The following is a 24451-nucleotide window of genomic DNA, read 5'->3' on the forward strand; positions in this document are numbered from 1 at the left end:
AAATCCCATTTATTCTTAATAATATACTGCCTACAAACATGACTACTTTTTACTGTACTCCTTTCCTGCGTGTATAAAACAAGAAATCTCACCAGCTAAATTGAACTTGCTTCACTCTAAACTTCAATCAGTGAAGAACAAAGAGAATAATCCTGTTACATAGCCTTCTCCAATAAAAAGAGCTTGGATAAAATCCCACTAATCTCTACTAGTGTTCAAAGGCATCTGATACTAGCAGAAGCATCCAGATGAAAGCAAGGAGAGGATGCAATAAATAACATGCTATCCTGATGCAAGCGCCACCCCTTTTTATGTGTGTCATGACATCACATGCATATATAAGGGAGGAGCATATGTCACCATGTTCATTTCATCATTTTGGATTCTGCTGGCACCTGTGGACTTTGGGCTGTCTCTATTATTTGCAATATTTAGTTCTGCCTTTCTGAGAGTACATGTTTTCCACTAATAGGATTTATTGCTTTAATATCGATTTGTTCCCCCGGATCCCTCTGAACAAGTTATTCCAAAGGAACGCAGAACAATTCTAATACTGGACACTCCAAGGAGCTTTATTTTTCATTTCAAAAGTTGAGCATTTTATGAATAATGTGTAATGAAATTTATACAAGTTGAGAGGTTGTGGAAGTGGAGCACAGAAGAGCAGAAGTGCTCCCCTTGTGAATTCCCTGAAAGTATTAAAAGAACAACTGCTTTTTCACTGAGGGTTCTGTCTATACGTCTTCCTGGTTTTCTAGCATTAGTCATAATTGGAAGGAATCACGGGTCCCAAACAGAGGACATCTAAATGTGATCATGAATAATTAAGATGAACATTACAGATTATCAAAAACATGGTTTCATACTTAGCTTTGTTTAAACTATTTTTGTCTTGCCTTTCATAAACGATTAGATGCCAGACTCAGGAATAGCCAGCTGGCCGATTAAAAATGAGGGTCAGTCATTTCCTTCAGGATCCATACTTTCTCATCCTGATGCCATTTAGGATTCACTATGGATGCCATCCTTGTCCGCTTAATGGATTTGTGGCTTTATTTTGTCTTATCACAACTTGCATTCTCTTGTGTATGTGTTTAGTGGGACTGCCCTCACTGGGCACATAAGTTATTTATATTTCAATTCATGCTCTCCTTTTTATTTCTCTGCCATGGTTTGTGTGTGTGTGTGTGTGTGTGTGTATGTATGTATGCATGTATGCATGTATGTATATGTATATGTATGTGTGTGTGTGTGCATGTCTATGTATGGGTGTGTGTGTGTGTATATAGATATAGATATAGATATATAAAGTTAAGTGGGGGCTGAGCAACAAGGAGCTTATGAAAACCTGCCAGGGCTCCCTGTATCAACTGGTTTTATTTCCTTAAATTGCCTTCATTTAAAAAAAAGTAGTTAGAAGTAGGCAGGTGATGTGACATTTCAAAGCAGCCATCTCTGACATCATCCAGCAGTGCATCTGGGTATCAAATAAGCTTTCAAAAACATGACAAAGCTAATCTGGGATGGAAGAACTTATTCTGGGGATGGGCAGCAATGTCAACAGAAGAGGCAAGTTGGTAAGCCAGGGGTGCCTGCAAGGTATGATCTAAAAAGTTAACACGATAGCCATGATGGACCTTCGATCACACCTTCACTGCCACCATCTTGATTTTGTGACCATACACAACAGCACAACTGAAGCCTTGTCCACATTGTACATGTGTGCAAGGTCAACACACAAAGAAAAGCAGCAGGGCCAGGATCGTGCTGCTATATCTATTGCCTTCCTTCTTTTGATACCCTCCTCCTGCAGACACTGCTGGGATAGGGGGAAATAAGGGTGGGGATAAAAAGCTTCACGTATTTTGGCTTTTGGCACAAATGAGTGTTTTGTGACTGACCCACCTCCAGGGTTCCAGGACTCAGAGACCAGACAACCTGCTCTTAAAGTTCCAGATGTGATCATCAGCCCCAGAAATTGCCTGCCTCCGATTCCTGTCCTATCCCAGTGCAGATCCACCATGCATTTCATCATGCAAAGAGTACTATGGAGTGAAGGCACAAATGACAATTGGAACATGCTCTGAATGGGCCTATAGGATAATATTCAGCAGCCCAACCAGCAGAATCTTAGACATAAGATGAATATGTTGTGCTCATACTTCTACTGATTTTTTTTTGGCACAAAGCAACATAAAGTGAGGCAGCTGGAATAAGAATGACAGAAAACACATTTTTTAATACTGTGTAGAAAATGCACATCTGCCTCCTGCACTTGCAGATGGAGAATTACTTTAATGTGTTTAGCTTTTAGCTGATTAATGTACTGAGATGCATCTTGACAATGGTATCAACATACTGGGTGTGCAGGTTTGTGTTCCACTTCAGTAAATTATACAGCAGTTTACTATTCATCATTGCACTGATGAAGCTCATCCTCTGATCTTTCCCTACACAATACTCCTTGGTTGGCTTTAGTGCGTTCCAGAATTTAATATTATACTATTACTATTGCGAAAAGGTGTGACAGATCACACAATCACCAAAGTACAAGCAAAATAAGCATGCGGAAAGGACACATATAGTGCACCCCTAGAAGGGTCCTCCTGTGGAGACGAGGACACAGGTTAGAAGTTGTAGGAGAGCTGTGTTAGTCTACGGTAGCAAAAAGTCAGAAGGAACATCTTTTCCCACTAACACATTTTATTGGTTATAAATAAGTTCCCAAAAGTATATACCTTGGAATAAAACTAGTGTTAGTTGGAAAAGGCACTATCAGACTCTTTCTGATTTTTTGCTAGCATTTAGGGGCAAGTTGGGGGTATGGCATTCTTACAGTAGCTGTTGTAATGCAAAACATAAAAGGAGGCACAACAAGGCAAAATCCTATATGGAAATCCAACATGATCCAATCGAGCTACAGTCCCTGACAATAGCCAAGGCTCCTCAAGACAACTAGGAGTCCACAGTATGTGGCCGGTGGTCTGTATTTTGATTAGGTAGGTCTTGAGAAAGGAGACTGGGATAACAGTTGAGACTCCAAAGGTCAATGGGGTGCCCTTTTCACAATAAATGATATATGATTTCATTCCTGCCATGGGTAATAGCTTATAAAGAATCCAGGAGATGGCCTTGAGGGAAATAGGCAAGAATCACAAGGCCTGAAATATTCTGTTAGTCCTAGGAGACAAGCTAGCATTTGGAAGAGACTCAGAAAGACTCTCCCTGATTCACCAGGGTATAAGAGAGAGGGGAGGTAAAGCACAATCAGGATGGCAAATTTCTGTTACTACAGCTTGTGGCGATAAAGTATAGTTCTAGTCTTCCGGTGGAGGCTGTTTCCTGGTCTGGTCTGCCCCAAAGGGCTGGCATAGCTATTTCCTTCTCTACCCCAACCTCTCAGAAGTAAAGGAATCCAGATGAGACCTGCCTATTTCCCAATGTGGCCAGAAATGGCATTGGGAGAAATGTTTTCTGTCAGGGTATCATGGGGACTGTAGTATACCCACAGCCCATGGTTCCCTGACGGTAAAGAATCCATTTTTATCATGCCTTCCACTTTCCGTCTCCATGACTTTTTCATCAAAGGAGGGATCTGTGGAGTTGGACAAGAGAATAGTGTGATATAAGATTGCTTTCAAGATCATGGAATACTGAGCAATTTATTATGAAGCACACCTAAGACATTTCATTTAAAAACAAAAGTAGTCATGAAACAAAATGTTCTAATCATAATTATTTTCCCTTACATTTAGTACATCAATTACAAATCTCAGTGGGATGCATGAGCTTGGATAAAACAGTGCATTTCATCAGTCACTGGAGTAAGATCTGGCATAAATATGCCACCTAATTTGATTTTTGATTTCAGTTGCAATGAATGTTGAAAATCCACTTGCATGAAAAATATGTTGATGGAAAAGGTAATAGCATTTTCCAATCACTGCTTTTCCAATTAAGACTTGTATTCTGCATGAACTTTTATCCAGAAGTTTCCAAGTAATGACTTTTTTTTGTTTGCAACACCTTGTTCTATGCAGCAGAAATAACCCTTACAGCTTTCTGAGTGTTTTGCTTCAGTTTCATACACATCAGGCAAGGCAGCTTTGGATTCAAACGCAAAAAGATGCTTTAGAGCATGTGGGGGCATTAATCTACCACCTGTCTGCAACTCCTTAAAGCAGTCATGGTTTTTCCCAGTTGATGGGATGTAAGCAAGGATATCTTGCCTTGCAAGGTAGTTTCCAGTTTAAATATCCTAGTTTGCACAGAATAGCATGAGTATGCAAAGGGAAAAACAGGGCCAAAATGCACCATATCTTAAAAGTATTATCTTTACTGTTAGCAAATAATGCTGCATATACATGTACGAGTACAGATAGTAACCTAGCCTACAACTTTTCTATCTTACCAAAATGTGAAAACCTTGATTGACCAAAGCCATAATGGGCAATGGAGGTCAATATCTATGACCCCATCTAGCAATAACCAAGCATGCAAAAGTCTGCTACTTGGCAGGTAAGAGGAAAAAATGGTCAATAGCATGAATTAAGGAATGGAAATGAAGTAAAATAGAAGTATTGCCTGTGAAACTAAGAGAAAGATGTAGGACATAATAGGTCTTGTTGAAAGTGGTCTTAGCTTGTGGAGTGTTTGATAAACTGAGGCAAGAAAGTGAAGGTGTAGCTTTAATTATGAATAAAAGGGATAAAATATATGTCAGAAAGTATCATCTAGGTTATTACAGATGAAAATGAAAGTAGGAATCCATAAGTTGGTGATAGTTGCGTGTGAATGGTTAATGGTGTTAATGGAAAAACTAGAGGCGAGCTCTGGAAAGAATTAAACAAAGTTCTGAATTAATGTGATCCAAGGGAAAATTATTCTGCTAGTTGACATGAACAGATGGGTATGCACCAAACAAGAGGATATGGAGAAGATTATTGACCTGTCTGGAGGTTCAGAAATGAAAGTGAATGGTGTTTGACAGGAATAATGGAGTGAACATTTTGCAAATTATATGTAAGTGGCTAAAAACTACAGCAAGGAAATGAATTTGTACGCCTGGGTGGAATGTTCACTAACAGGAGAAAATGGAAAGAGAATGTTTAAGATGTGGAAGGGCTGGTAGAAAGGAACTAGTAATATAGTGTCTGTTGTGAGGAATGAACGTTCGTTGAAAGAAGTGAAAATGGCTGTGTACAAAAACATGCTTTTATCTACCTTCTTATCTGGGACAGAGTCTAGATCTCAGTACTCCCATTGAGTTGGCTACATTATAAAGCTAACCATACTCTTGCTGGTAAAAGGAAATCAAGCCAGACGACAAATATTTAAGAACTCTCACAATATATTGTTTTATTGACATTAGCAGCATACATTTGGAATATAATAGTAACATTTTTGCGCAACCTTCCCCTTTGGAGATGAATTTCTTTTTTTCAAAAGACACAGATGTTCATAATACAGTTAAGGTAACAATTAAACTGCACAATACTGAAACAAATTTACAGGTACTTTCACCACTCTAGATTTTGTGGTTCAGGTCAGGTGATCAGCACTGAATGTACACATTCAGTTATCATCATCATCATCTTTTAACGTGGCTAATAGATACGAATCATTATAATAACCCATTTTGTTGATTCCATCTAAAAAGACCCCCAAATGTTTCAAGAATTGATCCTGCTTGCAAATGAGCCAGACCAAAATGGAAAGTGGACCTCTCCCAACCTTACAATTAACTGGGACATCAAGGGGCTTAATGTGTGGGAAGAACATCAGAAAGGGATCAATTGACTCACTCAACTAACCATCAGGAGGTGAACCCAAAACATAGTCCTGCGCAAGGTGAAACCATCAAGCCTGTTGTATTGTGGGAACACCCAAACCCAGCCAGGTGGCTTACCCAGAGATCCAACAGAAACAGCAGGCGAAGAAGAACAGCTGAAAAAGCAAGCTTCTGCATTACAGACTCATTGCCCAAATTTGGGAGCACAAAAGGCACCTCTTAAATGCTGGTCGGTTGCAATGGCAACTGCTGCCTGGCAGGCCAAAGAGAAAAGGACTAAGGATGCAATGAAGCCTTGCCAGTAGTAAGGGTTCATGGGATACTGGAGACTTACTTAAGAAACTTGACAAGGGTTGTGTCCCTCAACAATGCTTGGGTGATGACAAAACTCCTGACAAGGAGATTTGACTAGATTAGTGTCTGATTGGGTTAAATGCGTGAACAGAGCCAATGTGAAGGTTTCTCAGTCTATCCTTTCTTTATTTCAGCCTTTCTCAACCTTTTGACCTGGAGGAACTCTTGAAATATTTTTCAGGCCTTGGGGAACCCCTACACATTCAGGCCCAAATATAGGCCAGAAGTTACAAAATTATTATATTTGTTTCATGTGTAGGCTTGTATCTATGCTTTAACAGTGTTCTTAAACTAAAAATAAAGAATGAAGCTTACCTCTTTAATGTGAAGTTGCCTGAATTTAAAGTATTTTTAAATAAATCATGATCTCCCAGGGAACCCTTAGTGACCTCTCGTGGAACCCTAGGGTGCCACAGAACCCTGGTTGAGAAATCCTGCTCTATTTAGAAATATCTTCAATTGCCTTTAATCAGTTTTACTCCCAAGTAAAAGAGCTGCCTTAATTTTCTTCGTATAAGCCTGTCTTGGAAGGGGTTTATACAAAGGGATGTGGTTGTGTTACGTGATTATCTCTCTGTCACTTTCTAGTAGTCATCTCCAACTGAGATGATAGTCTGCATTTTAGATTGTCTTGTTTGAGCCCCAAGTTCACTTTGCCTTTTCATAAACTACACGTCTTTTATTTGTGGGCTATATAAAAATAATATTCAGTTAAGAGCTGCAGTCCATCTTTTTGCCCAGTGAGGAACAGTTCTAAAAAATGGCAAATGCAACTTTCAAATTCAGATTTCCTGCCATGCAGTAATTTTCTGCTTCCTACTGATTTCCTAGTCTTTCTATTTTTGATGGAAAAATACAGTCTTGAGATGTAAATGTTATTAAAATATTGCACACAATAAGTCTCATGGAATACAATCTCATTAGAACAGTGTAACTAAGATTATCAATTACTGAAGTCAGCTTTTTCAGCTTTTAGAATTTAAAAGCTGTTTTAAGTATTGGTGTACAAGATATTGAGGTCCTGCTGATCAAGAGGCAGACCTAAACAATATCTGAATAGAAATAATTTGTAGGCCTATTATAGCAGCCTGTTTACCCACAATAATGTATTTTATCAAAGACACAATTAGGGACCACAGTAAATTTCAGTTAATTACTGTACAATAATATGCAAATATTTTAAGTACTTCTATTTAACAATTGGGTGTAAGGCTGTCAACGGTTCATATTCCATCTCTAAAAGGTGCTTCGGCCTATGCCCAAACAGAGCACTCATCTTGAACATAATAAAACAGCAGTGTCTTTTCTTGAGGTTCGATAGCAGCTTCTGCAGCAACTGTGCAACTCTGGGATAGGGTGTGGCCTCCTTAAGAACTTAGAGACAAGTGCTACCTTCACATTCCCCCATGCTGCGAAACCTCTTTTGGAGATGAATGCCAAAGTGCGCATAGCTCTACTAGTTAAATGTCCACAGAAGGGCACTAATGATATGCAAAAAGATCCCTATGATCTCCTAGTGTGTTGCTGCCCCAAAGGATAGCTTCAGATCTAGATGTCTGAGTCATTCTTGGAAAACCAAAGTATCTCTTCTTCTTGGAGATACAAGAAAAGCTAATTGGCTTTTGGACTGACTAGGGGAATGAACTAAGAAAATGAAACAAAAGGAAGTATGTGAAGCATATTAATAACATTACACATTTCATACAATTTAAGGTTTTAATGTGCCATTATGTCTTTAAATGAAAAATATTAAGTATTATCTTTGCCTGATTATTCAGTATCTTAAGCCTAGAACCCAGACACTGAATATTTGTTACGATGAAAACAGGGACAGTAGAAATGTAAGAGGTGGAGGGACTTGTCCAGGCAATCACCAGGAGGACTAAGTTATATTTACACAATATTATATGAGGTAGATTGATGTACCAGATCTTCCACATTTGATGAAAATGGTGGGACTTAAAGATAACCGAGTGGCTCAGTTTCTGAACAAAACTTTGGAAAACATGCTGCGCACCTGTCATATCCAAGAACCCAACCAGCCATACATCGGTGTGCATGTGTATAAAGTAAATAGAAGTACTTGAGAACAAAGGATTTACACTTGCCACAAGTTGATTCGAATATGTGGCCAATGAAAATGCTATAAACTTGTACACATTATAAATCTGAGCTGTCATCTTCCATATTTGGTAACTTTTCCTACACTAACTCTTTAAAGTTCATTCCTCATCTCTCTTTCCATCCCAGTGTTTCAACATCTCTGTGTTTCTCAGACTTCTAACTACATAAGGTTAATATAAGATAACAGAATCTTGAGATGCTAGATAGATTGCACCACCACAGGTGAGAGATGCCATTCTGAATGTGTCCCACATGGAGAGGAACTAGAGCATGCAGGAGAAAATCCTTCCCCAAACAACATCTGTCTGCAAGAAAATTAGTTTTCACAAAAATGTGACCCTTGCACTACCATCTGCAGTCTGAAAGTTGAGCAGTTTGTCTTACCACCTCACAGTTTCTAACAACCAAGCGTCATATAGCATGCTTGGGACTGACCTCTGTCTGAGACATGGGGAGTGCTGCCAGTCAGCATAATTGAGTAATATCATGAGTGGCTGGTTTGAGTCAGATGGAAACAGATGAAATGTTTGCCACTGACTTCTTCCAGGCTATTTTCAATTTCCCAATCCAGCTTAGAATTCTGGTATTTCCTATACAGTATACCATCCAAGTACTAACAAGGCACAGTTCTTAACTTTATTTAAAAGGCTCATCAACAAATCAACATTGATTTTGTTGTGCAAAGGAAGCTCTGAGCACAAGATGACTCCTTTTCTGTCAGGGACATAATCTTTTAGTCAGTTCTCCTATACAGGAGAGTAAAATGAAATACCAAGTAAAATGAATAACCTTCACAAGATAAATGGATCTAATATTAGACACATGCGACAATAACATTTCTATGTGGGCTGTGCCTATGGAGTCATAGTGACATCTCTATAGCCAGGAAATCTATAAGCTTATGAATCTATTTGGGAACCCACCAATAACTTAAATCCAGAGCTGAAAGGTGCTTTTTCCAACTTCTGCATAACTATCATTTAACAGTGCAGGATATATTCAAAATAATACTCACACACAGTGATGTGTTTTACCTCCAGCTGACAAAAGCTGTAGTAAAAATTGGCTAAAACATCAATCCTATCCTGGAAGCTCAATTCCCCCACCCCATCATATGCCTTTTCTGCCCTGACAGTAAAAACCCGACAGACCTTGGTTTCTCCCTTTTTCCTTCATAGACCTACTTCCTCCATGCTTTTAGGAAGCTGCCTAGTCAGTTCATTATTATTCAGTCTTGTTAAACCTAGAAGCTTGAACACTTTTATTAGACAGTAGGTCACTTTGTATTTGATGGGATTTATGCCCACAAATGAGAGCGCCAGTTTGGTGTAGTGGTTAAGGAATCAGGCTAGAAACCAGGAGACCATGAGTTCTAGTCCCATCTTAGGCACAAAGCCAGCTGGGTGACCTTGGGCCAGTCACTCTCTTAGCCCTAGGAAGCAGGCAAGGGCAAACCACTTCTGAAAAACCTTGCCAAGAAAACTGCTGGGACTTGTCCAGGCAGTCACCAGGAGTCAAAAACTGACTCAAAGACACACACACAAAAAATGCTCATAAACACAATTGTACAACATGGAAAAATTAATAAAGAGAATCCAGAATCTACCATAGTTTTTAAGTTCAGCGTATAATTTCTCTGTTCTTTCTATCTCCCTCATTCTCTCTTTTTATGTACATTGAGAATCTATCATGCATATCATTTCTTATCTACTTAAAGAAAGGGGGGAAAAGGCAACTCCACTATTATAAAACCTATCCTGATTTCCTATCCAATTAGGATGATCAAAGGGAGGTGGTAACTTGCTGAAAATCAAAAATAAGTAAAAATAATATTTCTTTTTAACAAAACTTAGACTGAAGAGGTGTCTGAACTCCTTTTATGAAGATGGAGGGGAATTATGCAGTTCCCAAGGAAGCATGTTCTACAATTTTGGAACAGTTCAACCGGAGGCCCTTTTCTATATGACTGTCAAATAGGCTTCTGAAATGGGTACATTTACAAAAGGGCTTTTCCTGCAGACCTTTGTTCTAAATGGATTTATAAGGAGACAGGTAGTTCCTCAGATAACCAGGTTCTTAAGCCATTTCAGACCTTTAGAGGTTAAAACTAAGAAAATAATGATTCTGTATTACACAACAGACATATTCAGATAGACACCATTGTCACTTCCCGAAGCACTCCTCAAATTCTGAAAACTATTATCACAATGGCCAATTGTCCTCACCAGTCATGAAGCACTCTGGATGAACTGACTAGTAGTTCATCCATCTCACCAGTAGGGGGGTGCAAAAATCTAGCTGGTACCTTGTCCTGCACCTTCTCTTGCCAGGTTTGTTTTCATGGTTAAAAAAAAAAACCACCTCACAAAATAATAAGCCAATCATTAACTGCAATTATGTCCCTCTGCTTTACTGGCACAAGAATCGGATGATGCTATGGTGTTTTTGCAGCACTACAGAAGAGAAGATGGACAAGAATTCCTGCCAATGAGAAAATGTCTCAGCCCCAAGCTCCAACGTTGCCTCATAGAAAACAGATGTCTTACAATTTGCGTTGAGTCCACTGTTGTGGAGAGTATGGAAGACGGCCTTGATGGAAATATGCAAGAACTGTTATCTAAGCAAAAGGGGCCAAAACATTTTTTTTTTAAGTCCGGAGCAACGAGATAACATTTAGAAGCGCTTAGGGAGACACCTGTCTAATTCACTGGAGTATAAGGGAGAGGCGTCTTATGCTCAATCAGACTTGCAAGATCCTGCTATTCTAGCCAATCTCAATAACAGTAATTTAGCCTTCCTGTGGAGTTGATTTCCTGGTCTGGTCTACTTAGTGGGGCTGACAACCTCAGCCAGAAGTAAGTTGGCTTGACCATCTTATTTGTTGGTCTAATTTGTTACTTTCCACAGATGATTCTTGGCAGTTTATAATAACAGCCAATGAGTTAAAATACCCATGGCATAATATTAATTAAATAAAGGTAAAACTTGAATGTGTGTGTGTGTGTGTATGTATATAAATACATTTTAAAAGCCCTATAAAAACAGCCAAACAAATGAGCCAATGAAAAAGTAAATTGCAATAAGCACAATTCAAACACTTTTCTAAGTAACTGTTTTGAGTAATTTACAAAATATTCATGAAGTGGGGCTGATTGTATCTCAGGGAGAAGGTATACAGCAAAGCAGATACAGCCACAGAGAAGCAGCATCTGTGAGTTTCCATTCCTTTTGTCTTGCAAAAATGGGAGACCACTAAATGGCTCTCTGTGGACATCTGCATTGGTGGGTGGAGATACGTTGGAGAAGATGGTGCAGGAGATGCCTCAGAGCCAAACCATGTAGAGATTTAAAGGTCAAAACCAGTATTTTGAAGTGTACTTGGAAGCCAATAGGAAGCCAGTGGAGGGCCAGGAGCACAAATCTAATCTTCTCATGTTGGTGTACAGCCAGCCAGGCAGCCAGACCACTGCATTCTGCACTAGTTGAAGTTTCTGGATGGTTTTCAAAGCCAGTTTCATGTAAAGGGCACTGCAGTAATCAAGTGAATGGTGCTGAGGGCATAAGTCACTGTTGTGAGGTCCTTAGACTGCAACTGGCACACTAACTAAAGCTGGGCAAGGCCCATATGCCATCACAGGAACTCAATGCAATCCAGCATCATCAAAGCCTTACATGAAATTGTCCAACATCCATAAAGCCATTCTACCTTTCCCAAACAATTATATTCCTTAAATCTTAAAGTATTAGGGTAAATAAATATAAATTTACCACTACTTGAAGGAAAGAACATTACAAACTTGCAGGCAATCACGAAAGCAAAATCTGAAGGTTCATGAAAAATGGATAAGCTTTAAATCCAAAATTGTACATACAGAAAATGTTCATTCTGAGAACTAGGGATAACGTCTGGGTCAAAGTTTATGCAGCTTTAAGACTGACTTTTGAATCTGTCAATTCTTGTCAATTCTCCTTACAGCTGGACATCTGTCAATCTAGCGCTTAGGAAGCTGTCAATTCCTAGCCGCTAGATTCTGTAATGTCCAGCTGTAAGTAGAAATTTGACAAAGAGCTGGTGGATGTTCAGCCCTGAAAAATGTCACTATTGTGAGTCAGAACATAAAAGAGCTAAAAGTTGTTGACCTGCCGCATCAGACCATAAATGTTTAGCAAGCACTTTTTAAGAAGTGCTTAAAGCTGGTGCTTTTTTTTTTCAGAAAAAAAACAACTGCATGGGGCAGAAGCTCTAATCCAGTTCAGGACCAGTGTCCAGCACAGAGATCTAATCCTTCCTTCTCTGACCCATTTTCATGCTCAAAAGCTGCTCACTCATTCCTTACCCTCTCCCAAAGGTACTATTTGCAGTAAACAGCAGCTTTGGGGAAAATAACAAGCAAGCTGATTTTTTTTTTTTTACATGACAAGTTGCAGCACTCAGTTCTTTTCAGCTGCCTCCCTAGGAAAGCATATGTCTTTAAAACATATGCCTCCCGTACTGTGTTTAATTCTCATTGCCTAGGGCAGTGTTTCTCAACCTTGGCAGCTTGAAGTTGTGTGGACTACAACTCCCAGAATTCCCCAGCCAGCCTGGCTGGCTTGGGAATTCTGGGAGTTGAAGTCCACACATCCTCAAGTTGCCAAGGCTGAGAAACACCGGTATAGGGTGATCTTGGTTTTCAAAGACAGCCAGTAATTTAGGCATATATTTTGGTTTATTCTTGGGATGCTCAAAGAGCAGAAATCTCTTTTCCTGTGAAACTTCTGCAGATACTCAAATCTTGCAAAAGTGGAATAATCTACTGTTCAACCAATGCAAAAAAATAGAACCTTATTCTAACCCTCTCCTTTCTTCTTGCAAAGACAGTTGGGAGGCCCAGCAGAGTAGGAAATCCTTCCCCCACAGTGCATCTCTGGAGTTGTAATCTTATATGTTGTTGCCTCAGTGTTCTTGACACACAGTCAGATCATTGAAGACTGTTGACTCATGCAGTTGAAGGACCTATACAAGCAGCACCTCTCTCATACTGCAGCTCCACTATATGAATTCCTTGCAGGTGAACAGATCTCATTCATATTTCTACATCTCCCCTGGCTGAAGATTTGCAGAGATGCCAAAAGGTCTTTTGCTGATCTCCTTCCAAGAAATGAATAAGAGAAGTGCATCTTCAGGAAATGCATTCATATCTTTGGCTACCCAAGCAAAGGTTATGTGAATCAGGCTATAGCTATTGCAAAACCCTGAAAGTGTTAAAAGCATCCTTGTCTGTTCTCTATTGTCACCCACAATGGCTTCTGGCTAAACAACTTCTCGGGGATTTGTCACATTTGCAAAGCTAGGGAGAATAACAGAACAAAGGAAATTAATATCTGCAACATTAATTTATCTATCACCATCCATTTAACCCTAGATTTAAACCAAAAGAGAGAAGTCAACGGTCAGCACCCAGTATGACCTAAATAATAAAAGCAGCACACACAGTCACATTATTTTATTTTCTGAAAATGCAGAAAGTGTTTTCAGAGGACAGAATGTGGCACATTCTAATACTAACTGGGGCAGTGATGAGGTTCAGCTCTTCAGCTTCAGGAAATGGAAGTAAAGCCAAATCTTCCTATTTCCCAAGCTCCTTTTCTTAAATTCTCACATAATAACACTTCAAGGAGTCATTGTTGCAGTCACAGTAAACTAGATTATGATATTTTAACAAAAGAAATGAAAGAAGCCAGTTTAGGAGCCCCTCTGAGCAATTATCACAAATTTCTGTTTATGATACTCACTCCCGAAAGCAAGGTAAACACAGACCATTGTTAAAATGCACAACTAAGATGTTGAAAGCAGAACTCAATGAAGCCATCAAAGTTCCCAGGCCCCACAAGTTTAAAACAAACAAAAAAGCTGGATCAATGAATTTCAGCCTTAAGATATTTGCTATTACAAGAAGAAATTAAGTAACAAAAAAGAATTCAACTCAAGTAGGCTTAGATTGCTCACATGTACAGCTTCTGATCTCATGGAGATTTTACAAGCTTCCATCTCCAGAGAAAGTGAACTGCACTTAAGCCCACTGAAGCTGTCGGAAGGAAAACATCACAGCCATGATGGGTCTTCAGGGGCCCCAGAAGGGAACAGAACAGAACAGTTTTATTTCATTAGCCTTTTACATTCTAAACCTGGTTTGGGCAACTCTCCCAACCACACCCAACTTCTTCACAAGACCTGCAATCATTCAGAGGAGAAGGGGGAAGTGGCATAGGAAACTTTAATCAGGTACAGTTCTAAAAATTAGTTTGTGTTAGGGTTGGATATATGTATGTAGGAGGGAATGCATATACATCACAGCATCTAGCCAGCTTTGCCTATCTCCAAAAGTTAAGGGCTTGGTTAGTACTTGGGTGGGAGACCACTAGGACATCCCAGGTGGTTTGCACCAACCAATAGACATACAAACAAGCAAATCCTGTTTTGTTTCCCATGTTTTCAGATATTACCTTCCGAGGACTGTTTCTGGATTCCCCATATATCTGCTAATTTATAAATGTATTTTAAAAAGAAGGGATATGACTCTTTCCAAGGGTCTAAGGACAGAGTCTGGCTTTCAGAGCAAAACAGACCTTAGCAAGTCTCATTTTCTGACAGGGAGGTTGCTGTGAAAGAATATAAAAAGCTTGCACCAAAGCAAGTGAAATTACGTATCACAAAGTAACACAACAGAAAATAATTTTTCAAGCAAGTATGTTGCCCTTGTAGATTTTCTTGTGGAAACCAAACACGTTCAGCTGGCAAAGGATATAGATTTTCTTAAAAAGGTATTTCACATCTTAAGAGATCTATGTTTGGACTATTCGAAAAGCCCTATATAACAATCAAAACCAGTTTCTGTTCCAAGTCAAACAACAGCAACAATCTGCCAACTGCTTTTGTAAGTAAGCACACAGCTGCTAGGAGACCTTTATGCAATTCAAATTTATTTATGGTAAGATGGCAGTCTTTTTTCGTTTTAAAGAAAGCAAACCAAGCCTATGCAGGCTAAAACTGTTTGAAAAGAACCTCAGAAACTCCTCCAACTCACCTCCAACAGAACAGAAAAGAAAAATAAGAATTAGAAAAAATCTTATTTTTATAAGATCCTAAAGGAGCATTCTAATATGTGTTCCTACTCACATTCCGAAGTAATACAGACCCACAAGGACAAATTTGCTCTTCAATCATCATTGTATTAGGTACACAGCTTTGGAAAGGGACACATTTATTTACTCACTCACTCACTCACTGATTTACTATACTTGTCTACCACCCATTCCTAGAGGCTTGATTAACAACAATGACTGCCCCCAGTGGACATCCACAAGCAGGACCAAAAGCATTTAACTTGTACAGGCCTGGTTATCTGGTGGGAAATGGTGCAAGACAGAGATAAAATGCAAAGGCCTTTTAAGGAGGAATGAAAGACCTGGTAAATCAAAAGGGGTTGGGGACCACTTCATATGGACAAACGTAACTTTTGCCACCTACAGCCTGGCATCCAACTTGGTGCCCAGGTGCTAATATGCCTGGTACTCCCCTTGGCACACACCAGGTTGTCTGCCCCACTTGATGCCAATCCATCCATCCAAAGCTAGCATGCTGCAAAGCACCAGTTTCAAGCATAATCATTTTTTCAATAATTCCTATGTATGTTATTGTATTTCCAGGAAGATCCCACATAGACTCTAACAGCGAGTGATTGCAGAAATACGTCCACGCGTTAGAAAAAAACCTAAGTGTTAGAGAACATTCTGAAAGATTAGAAAATCACAGAGAGCAACCTTAACAATTTGCTTCTTGTGAAAGCTCATTTTCTAATTGGTTGGCTCCACCATTTTGAGAAAGTGCCCACAACATGCTTACAACATTCCAAAGATGCTTTCCAGCCCAGAACAGTTGGGAACCTCTGCCATACAGTAAACAACTTGTGTGTTCCACTAATGTTATGCAATTTGGCTGGACATCCGTTATGCAGGCCCAGTCATGCACCGTCCAAGATATTATAGAAAAAGTGAGCAGTATGTTTTTAGAGAAGTGAACTCTCCTGTTGCCCATAGAGAAGCTTTAGGTAACACTGCAATAGGATTTTACAAAGCAACATCATGAAAAATAGTTCTACTGGTGCTATACATAATCCACTGGCAGCTTGTTATCCATTGCTTCATAAAGGTTCTCGAAATAAAATGGAGGCAATAGTCCAACTGGACATTTTCAAGAATGGAGTTCCTCAAACACAGGGTGGAGGCAGACATCCAGCTCTGACGCATATCTGCGCCTGATGCACTATTAAACCCTCCATATAGCAGAATGATTCAAGCAGCCAAAAAGTCCTCGAGTGAAAGCAACCCTCAGAATAAATGGGCCATCTCAAGTTACCTACAGCCATAGATATTCTTTCATATGATTCCTGCATATCCTAAACTATATCACAGATAATTAGAGTTTCCTGAGTGTGAGAATGACAGCCTTACCAGGAGTGAGTCATATATGGATAAGCAGGAGGGGCTTCTTTTAAAGATGGTGATTTCAACAAAGTTCTGTCGGAAGCCTCTCTCTAGAGTCTAGACAGTAAGCAGTTAATCCAAGGAACAAGGATCTAAGCGCTCTGATTAACACAGTAATTCCAGCCAGGACTTTACTTTCACATGAGATAACTGTAAACATGCAATCTGTGGTGGCAAAATTCTGGTCTTTTCCTTGATACAAAGGGGAGATATGAAGGTTAGGCAAGATGCATCTGTGCACTGTTTTGGTAACTTCTATTCCTTTCATCAGTACAAGAAATAATGGTCACAGCTGCCAAGCTTGGAAGTCCATCTGGACCACAACTAAATGAAGGTCACTTGGGAGCTACTCTTTTAAAAAAAAAAAAGGGAAAAGGGAAGGAAAAGGGCTTATTAAAATTTTCCAGCTCTTCTGATTTTTTGGGAGATCAGCCAATTCTACAAAAGTGGTAATTGACACCATGGTTTCAATTATAAATAAAAAATATGTCAATCCAAATGTTTATCTGCTCTGGACATCTTCATATCCATAATTTCAAGGAGGTATTTTCTGTATCTATGTTTCATATATTTTGAAAATTATCTAGGGCAAGCACTTACACTTACCATGATAATTGTTTTCTTCTCTGCCTAAATTAACTGGTTCTGGAAGAAGTTGTAATTGTTTCCTTAAACTGCACTGTCTTTTATTTATTTTACTGTTTGAAAGAAAGATTTAATTTAATTAATAATATTTATTATAAATAATTATAATTATTTATTAATAAATAAAACAATTAATATAATATTAATTATAATTAATATTAACATCCAATGGACCACATCTCTTCGAATTATGGTCAAAATCCTTCTGTTTGTTTCTAGAATCTCTTGAATCCTACTAAGGGGAAGACAGAAATAGCATAAATATGTCTTCTTTGTCATATGTAAACATGTGTATGAGAGTATGTGTGTGTATAAAACTAGTGAACTCTTTGTGTGCATCTACCGTGTTGACCTATTCATAATGCTTAATGCATCATGTGGCTGTCTGCCTTTTGATGCCAGTTTTGTTAACATGATAAACACTAGTCATATGCACATTACAATTTTGTGTTTGCTTGGAAGAATACCTACCAATCTCTTCCTATTCATGTTTTATTGGGATTAAATTATGATTAGGTCCATATTTTATTGCAGAGTATGAAGAACTGTGGAGTCCTTGGTGCTCTCTGAGCTCAGAGTTACATATATTCTCTTCTATTAGAATATGAAGAAAGCAGGAGAGAGACAATGTTCAATGGCAGTTGGTTGATGAAACATTAAGCCCAGGGCAGGAATGTCCACAGTGTATGGCCATAAAACTGCAGCTGGCATCTGTGATGGTGCAATGGGATGTGATCATGTGATCAAAGTTCCTCGTGGTTTTATGTGTGTCACACATGGAACACATATAAAAACCTGGTGGAGCTGCCATCGCACCATCGCAGATGCCATTGACTTCACCATATTCTGCGGACACTCCTAGTACAGGGTGTGAGAAGCATTAAGGACAGAAGAGATGCAGCAACAGGAGACAGGAGAATAAACATTTTCCCTGGAAACCAAACATGGCAGAGCTGCTTTTCCTATCTTTTCCTTTTTAAGGTAAAGATCAAGGAAAAGTGCTGACTGTCCATGGGAGTCCAGTAGGACTAGTCCAAAGTAATCCTTAGAATTACTAACATTTGAGTCTAAAATGTTTGCACCAGTGAGTATGTTATCATAATATATTTGCAGACACCCTGACTTCACTTTTGTAGCTTTCCTCTGACATTACTGAATAATAAGGCCTATTCTCCTGATGGGGGTGGGCAATTGTTGGTGGCTGGAGGCCACCCTGAATTTTGGGTGTGTGTGTGTGAGAGAGAGAGAGAGAGAGAAAGAGAGAGAGAGAGAATGCTGGATGGAGACATGGTAGTGATGCAAAGAGGGCAGCTGACTGGGATGGATTCATGATCTTCTATTTTGTGGGGGAGTAGGAAAATATTTCTGGAATTTTTTTTTTATTTTGATGTTTTTATTTCCCATTTGGTAGTGACCAACAGTGATACAGTGACAAATTGTGCAGATGTGTTTATTATGGTTTAGTCCCAGGTCTAGATTACTGCCAGACCATATTTGCATAGAAAATGCTATAAATATTTGCAATGTGAACTACAAGAAGCAGGACCAACACTACAATGGTTAATGTATCAACTAATTTTACATTAAAATGCCCCTAAGGCTACTTAGCTTGCAACAAGGATCTCAACATGTTTCACCATTTTTATATTCAGGCTAAACCACATTAGAAATGAAGAAAGATATGCATGGCAAGCAAGAGAAGCATCTATCATTTTGGCACTTGCAGACTAAAAACAAAGGGAAATTAGTGATCTCTAATATAAGAATGTTACTTTCATCCAGTCCTCCCCAGTCTGCTGCCCTCCAGATGTTTTCAACTCCTGTATGACCTCCTGTGTACAAACTGGGAATGATGAGAATGTCATAAAATACAACAGAAGGCTGCAGTAGATGTTCCCAAAGTATCTTTCAACTCATATTCTCTGATTCTATGATCTGAGAAGCACTGGGTTGGGGAAGGGTGATCTAAATATTTCAAGGCATATATGAAGGATTTGAATCATAGGGTTGGAATATATGTTACAGACCATCTACTCCAAACCACTGTTCAGTACTGGATTCACTACAGCATTTCTGGCACATAACCATCCAGCCTCTGTTTTAAGACTTTGGGGAAAGACAACTCATCCCATCATATGGTGTTTTGTTCCACTGTCTGGCTGCTTATACACTCAGAAAGTTCTTAACGTAGTAATGTGTGTCCTATCTACCCAGTAAAGTCCCTAGGAGGTTCCCTTCAATGAGACAAGATCTAGTTCCAGCCTAAGTTAAGCATTTTTACATCTCATGTATATTTATCAGATGTTCTCCAAATGCCTAACCTTGACTAGATCCTATTCCTCACCTGTTAGCAAAAGACGGTTTGCATAGTTTACCACCTCTTCAAAAACCACCTATTCATGGGCATAATAACCCATATATTAGTAAATAAAATATATCTATCACATCCTTTGTATCATTCTTTTCATCCCTAAAGATTCACATATATAAAATTATTTAATTTATAATTACCTTTACAGTATACCCTTTCTGCTTATATAATCACTTAAGATTCTTTTGCTTCTCCTCTGACACAATTTATGGAGAAAATCTATCTATGTGGTTGCTCGGAGTCAAAAACTACTTGATGGCACATAATCAATCATCAGTCTGACACAATACCTGATGAAAACTGTAATATTCTGCTTACTTACTGGAAAATAAGCCCAATGACCCTAAGGGCATTTCCTTTTGAACATATAGGCATGAGATTGTGCTATCGATATATTTGTTAAAGGAAGGCCTGTACCAACAAAGATCTGGATAAACATCCAAGTAACAGGTGCCACAACCCACATTGGAGCATAAAGTGGTAAAGCCAGGTAAAGAAAATATAGATTACTACTTATCAGTGTACACATTTAGAAAAACCAGACCATTTTCTTGCACATCTGTATGCATCTGCAGTTGTTTTACATCCCATCTCTGTTCTTCCCAATGGCCCAATGGAGTTTGTTCATACAAAATGCCCTTAGGAGAGGGCCTGGAAGACACTATTTATAGCCTCCCTCCCTCCCCAACTTTTGCTGAATTAAAATAATCTAAGAATACCTGCCCTTCACCATGGGAAAATGAGCACATAGCTTTTTGTTTAAAAAATCAGCATTAAAAGACTCCTTTTTAAAAAATACTTTTAAAAGAAGAAACTCTGCATCCATACATGTTTAGAATACACTGCAGGGAAAAAAGAAGCTACTACATAGCAGCAGGACTACATTAGATTTTTCGATTTTTCCATGGTGTCCTTGGATAGATAAACCACCCAGTAGACCATGTTAAATGCTCCGAAAGTGACAGGAAACAAAATGCGTGCATATTTGTCTATCTTACTGGTGCCAGAGTTGCAGGCTGATGGAGCAGGAGGAGAACTCAGGCATGGGGATTTTGCGGGTGCTCCCAAAGCATTTGTGGCAGTCTGAATCTGCTCCAGTCTAGATCCAAGTAAATGATGGATGGATGGGGATCCCGTGATGCCCTGCTGGGCAATATAACCCGTTAAAACTGGGGTGGATGGAGGAGCTGAAGGAGTTGCTCTCGCTGAAGCCAACGTTTCTGATATACTAATCCGGCTGAACGGGTTTGGACTTGAAGCTGCAGGTGATCGGGGCATAACGTCCAAAGGCCCCTGGGTTACTGTAGAAGAAGGCATTGAATTGTTTCCTGGGTCAACCCTTTTGGCAGTCTCCAAGTCTGGTTGTACTGTGGTATTTGTTCTTTTCCTCACATTTGAATTTGAGTCTGTACACTGCAGTATTAAAAGAACAAGGTCAGTGGTTTTGGAAATCAATATTCACACAGAAGCCAACAATAACATTCTAGTACCATTTGACTTGATACTATTCTCTTTAACAGCAAACGAGTCAGCATAATTTTGATAACTGAGGAATGGCGCTTGGCTATTAGATGTAAATCTATTGGCTACCATCAAATCTCTTCTTTTTAATATATATGCTGTTCTTTTTTTTTCCAGGCCTATTTTATTTTGCTAATTCATTTATTTCTACGATGTATATAAGTCACCTTATCACAAACAGAGACAAAATAAAAAGTACAAAATCTATGTAAATCAAGCCACAGTTAAACAATGGATGTTGGAACAGGGATTTGCAGGAATCTCAGCTAGGTCACTGATCACTAAAGCCATGTTAACCCCATCCAAATAGGATCTTAGTTCATATATAAACTTAGGTTGGGCAAAGGCAAGTTTCTAACAAAGGGCATTAAATTGTGTCTCTAATAAGACAGATAAATTTCAAAGACACTCAGTTTTGATTCTTGATGCAGAACCTTCAAGAACACACTGTATACCATCCATCCAAAGAGATTAACTATCCTCTAAGAATAACAGTTTTATCTTGATTGGCTCTAGTTTATTGATCCTCGTCTAGCCCATTACTATACAGTCAGGCTTCGATTAAGTGCTTTCACTACCTTATCTGAATCTGATAAAAAGGGGGCATAAATGTATCTATCATCAGCATATTAATAGATCGTATTTTAAATCTTTGGCTGACCTCATTCATGAGTTACATGTAGCTATTAAACAACCTAGAGAAAAAGATGGAATTATACAGGATCTTAAAGTACAAGTGTCATGAAATTAAATCTCCCCATACAATCTTCTAGAGACATGATCCATATGTCGTAAAACCATTGCAAAGTGAAATCTTCATGTACTGCTCACACAATCTATCCAAGAGAATATCATGGGTGAAAATTTCAAACCCATTGAGAAGACCAGGAACAGAATTGCACCAATTCTAGAACAAAAGCTACAGATCAACCCAGATCCAACCTAATTTAAGCACCAAAATCTATTCCTAAGCTACTACTGAATTGGATCTAGAAAATCTATTTTATCTGACAATATTGCTGCCTCCCACAATCAGAGGTATGTTGTGTGTTTGTGCGAATAAGAGAAATGAATAGGATAGTCTAAATGAAGGCAGTCTGATCCTGTAAAGTGATGAACGTGACAGTTTAGGTTTAATGATGAACAAAAGATGTAAAATCTTTGTCAGAGTATGAATTAGTGTCTGTTGTAGATATATATGAAAACAAAAATTCATAAGTTAGTGATAATTGTCTTCATGCTTCAATGTACTATGATAATAAAACAATCAGGAATGTGCCACGGGATTATGTGCCACTGATATCAGCTCTTAGCAAACACATAGATAGATCTTCTCCAGGAGGATCTGTTCCCAACTGTCTTCTAGCAGTGCACGGATTGTCACTATAACTGGGTCCATCCACCTTGCTTCTGGTTGACCTCTTCTCTTTCCTTCCAATTTTCTCAGCATTATAGATTTCTCCAGAGAGCTAGGTCTTCACATAATATGCCCAAAATATGATAAATTGAACCTGGTCATTTGTGTCTTGAGTGAGAATTCTGGGTTGATTTGTTCAATGATCCATTTGTTTGTTGTCTTGGCTCTCCATGGTATTCTCAGGATCTTCTGCAACACCAAAGTTCAAAAGCATCAATACACTTCCTATCCTGCTTCTTCAAAGTCCAACTCTCACTTCTATAGAGTTTCATAGATAATATCATGGCTTGCACTTTTCTGATCTTTGTAGATATAGATACATCACAACATCTGAATGTTTTTTTCAAGGCCTTCATGGTTACTTTACCAAATGCTAGTCTGCAGCATATTTCTTGACTGCTGTTTCTTTACTGTTGAAAGTTTTATCCTGAAAAGCAGAACTATCCACTACTTCAATATCTTCATTGTCAATTCTTTGCCATTTCACTGAAGTGATCATCTGCCCCCAACATCTTCCAATATCAGTCCTGCCCAATAGAGATAGCTGCTTGCTTTAGCTGGGATGCCCTTCACGCCTGGGTGAACCTGTTGGGAATGTCAGCCACACTAGGTAGAAGAGGCCAGGAAATCAACTCCACCTGAAGGCTAAAACGACTTTTATTGAGATTAAAATAACAGAATCTTGCAAGTCTGATTGTATTGTACTTCTCTCCCTTCTAATACTCCAGTGAATTATAGAGGTGTCTGTCTGAGTCACTTCTGAATATTATCTGTCTGTTGCAGACTTAAAATAATTTTAGCCCTTTTTGCCTATGTAAGGGTTCCTGCATATTTTTGTTAAAGTCATCTTCCTTTCTCTCTACAAGGAAGTATATACTCTTGGCATAGACTCGTGGTATTCTTTGTTCATTCCACCCAGGAACACCCCTCCACCACAATAAGGCAGCATAGCAGGACTTGGGGCAAGGGGTGTGGAGAGAGCTGTGGGAGATAGACAGACAGACAGACAATGAATGTTTGGTAAATATCTCCTTAGAAAAAGGTCTGTGTGTTTTGAATATTGTTTTAAGCATATAGTAAACTTACTCCTGCCTACACATGGTAAAGGAATGAATCTAAAAACTGTCAGGCTCCCTTTTCTTGGTTTGCCTGCCATTAGAGGTTTCTACACACTTTAGTTGGCTTCACGCATCCACCACATTCCCAGAGAGAGAACCAACCCGTGTTAGCTTCACATTCCTTTGCTCCAGCCGTTTCTGCCAAGGACGCTCTGCTGCTGATAAGACACCTGGATTGATAATCACTCTGACGAACTGCTGAGGTGGGAGGGGGAAATTTAGGAGTGAGAAACAGCTTGTTTGCAAGACAGGGAGGAGGGATGAGATCAAAGGAGGGAAAGAATCACTTTGAATGTCTTGGCACCAAATCCTCACCTGGAACTTTGGCTACTATCCTGTGTTAATCAGATCCTTAATAAAGAATTATTTAAGCTTTCTGATGGACTGTCTGGAGAATTTCTAAGTTAAGATCTTGGTACTGGGACTGTCACAAAAACATAGTTGATTTGATTGTTTCTGGTAAAAGGCAAAATGGAAAGGTTTTGTCTTCTTTGCCCATCTAAAAGACTCAAATGATATCTTGTTCTATCAACACAGTCACAGAAATCTTGTCACAGTTGTTTGGCATAAAGGTAGGATATAAA

General features: G+C 39.0%; 1 protein-coding gene across 1 annotated transcript in view; it reads right to left on the reverse strand.

The window, feature by feature from the left end:
• Nucleotides 1–20690: 20690 nt before the first annotated feature.
• The window catches only part of GABRA4 (gamma-aminobutyric acid type A receptor subunit alpha4), a 48235-nt gene continuing 44474 nt past the window's right edge, over nucleotides 20691–24451 (reverse strand). Inside the window, exon 9 of the mRNA XM_063309646.1 lies at nucleotides 20691–21224. Coding sequence (XP_063165716.1) covers nucleotides 20691–21224 — 534 coding nt within the window. The remainder of the gene's footprint in view (nucleotides 21225–24451) is intronic.

Source organism: Candoia aspera, chromosome 8 (assembly GCF_035149785.1).
Source record: "Candoia aspera isolate rCanAsp1 chromosome 8, rCanAsp1.hap2, whole genome shotgun sequence".
Lineage (NCBI taxonomy): Eukaryota > Metazoa > Chordata > Lepidosauria > Squamata > Boidae > Candoia > Candoia aspera.